The sequence below is a fragment of the Bombus impatiens genome, unplaced genomic scaffold (assembly GCF_000188095.3).
Source record: "Bombus impatiens unplaced genomic scaffold, BIMP_2.2 scf_0361, whole genome shotgun sequence".
Classification (NCBI taxonomy): Eukaryota; Metazoa; Arthropoda; class Insecta; order Hymenoptera; family Apidae; genus Bombus; species Bombus impatiens.
In genome coordinates this window covers 421,201-421,559 of record NT_176780.1, presented here as the reverse complement: position 1 = coordinate 421,559, position 359 = coordinate 421,201, and the positions used below count along the sequence as shown (strand labels likewise).

At 59.1% G+C, this 359-nt stretch overlaps 2 protein-coding genes across 9 annotated transcripts in view; one reads left to right on the top strand and one right to left on the bottom strand.

Moving 5' to 3' along the window:
- Positions 1-359, bottom strand: part of LOC105680803 (rRNA 2'-O-methyltransferase fibrillarin-like) — a 17,778-nt gene that overhangs the window by 6,283 nt on the left and 11,136 nt on the right. The window lies entirely within an intron of this gene.
- The window catches only part of LOC100746734 (BMP-binding endothelial regulator protein), a 14,191-nt gene that overhangs the window by 4,569 nt on the left and 9,263 nt on the right, over positions 1-359 (top strand). The window contains exon 2 of one of the 5 annotated variants that reach the window (XM_033320824.1): positions 226-359. The exons of 1 other annotated variant lie outside the window; for it this stretch is intronic. In XM_033320824.1, the coding sequence (XP_033176715.1) occupies positions 285-359 (75 nt within the window). In that variant the 5' untranslated portion in view covers positions 226-284. Of the gene's footprint in view, positions 1-6 lie in introns of those variants that run through there. 3 more of the 5 variants (XM_033320823.1, XM_024367756.2, XM_024367754.2) reach the window with 3 other exon arrangements.

The following is a 359-nucleotide window of genomic DNA, read 5'->3' as shown; positions in this document are numbered from 1 at the left end:
TCGCAACGGAACTTTAGTGCAGCTGCGGCGAGCAGCTGACGCGGAATCGTCGGTAGTTGGTAGTCGAGGTTGCCCCGCGAACGCAGTAGCGCGGTTCGATTCTTCGAACGGTGGTTTTCGTTTGCGACGCACCGCGCGCGCGCGCGGTCTTTTACGCGGTTGCGAGCAGAAACGCGAAAGTTAGTCGAAACAGTGTTGTTGCGGGGATTCCACAGAGAGAAAGAGAGAGAGAGAGAGAGAGCGCGCGTCGTTTCGAACACGTCTCGGGCTTTCCCGCTCGTCAAATGTACCAAGTCTCGATTTATCGCGGCCAACGGACAGTAGCCTCGTCGACGCGTCGGCGCCGAGTGTCACGGGTG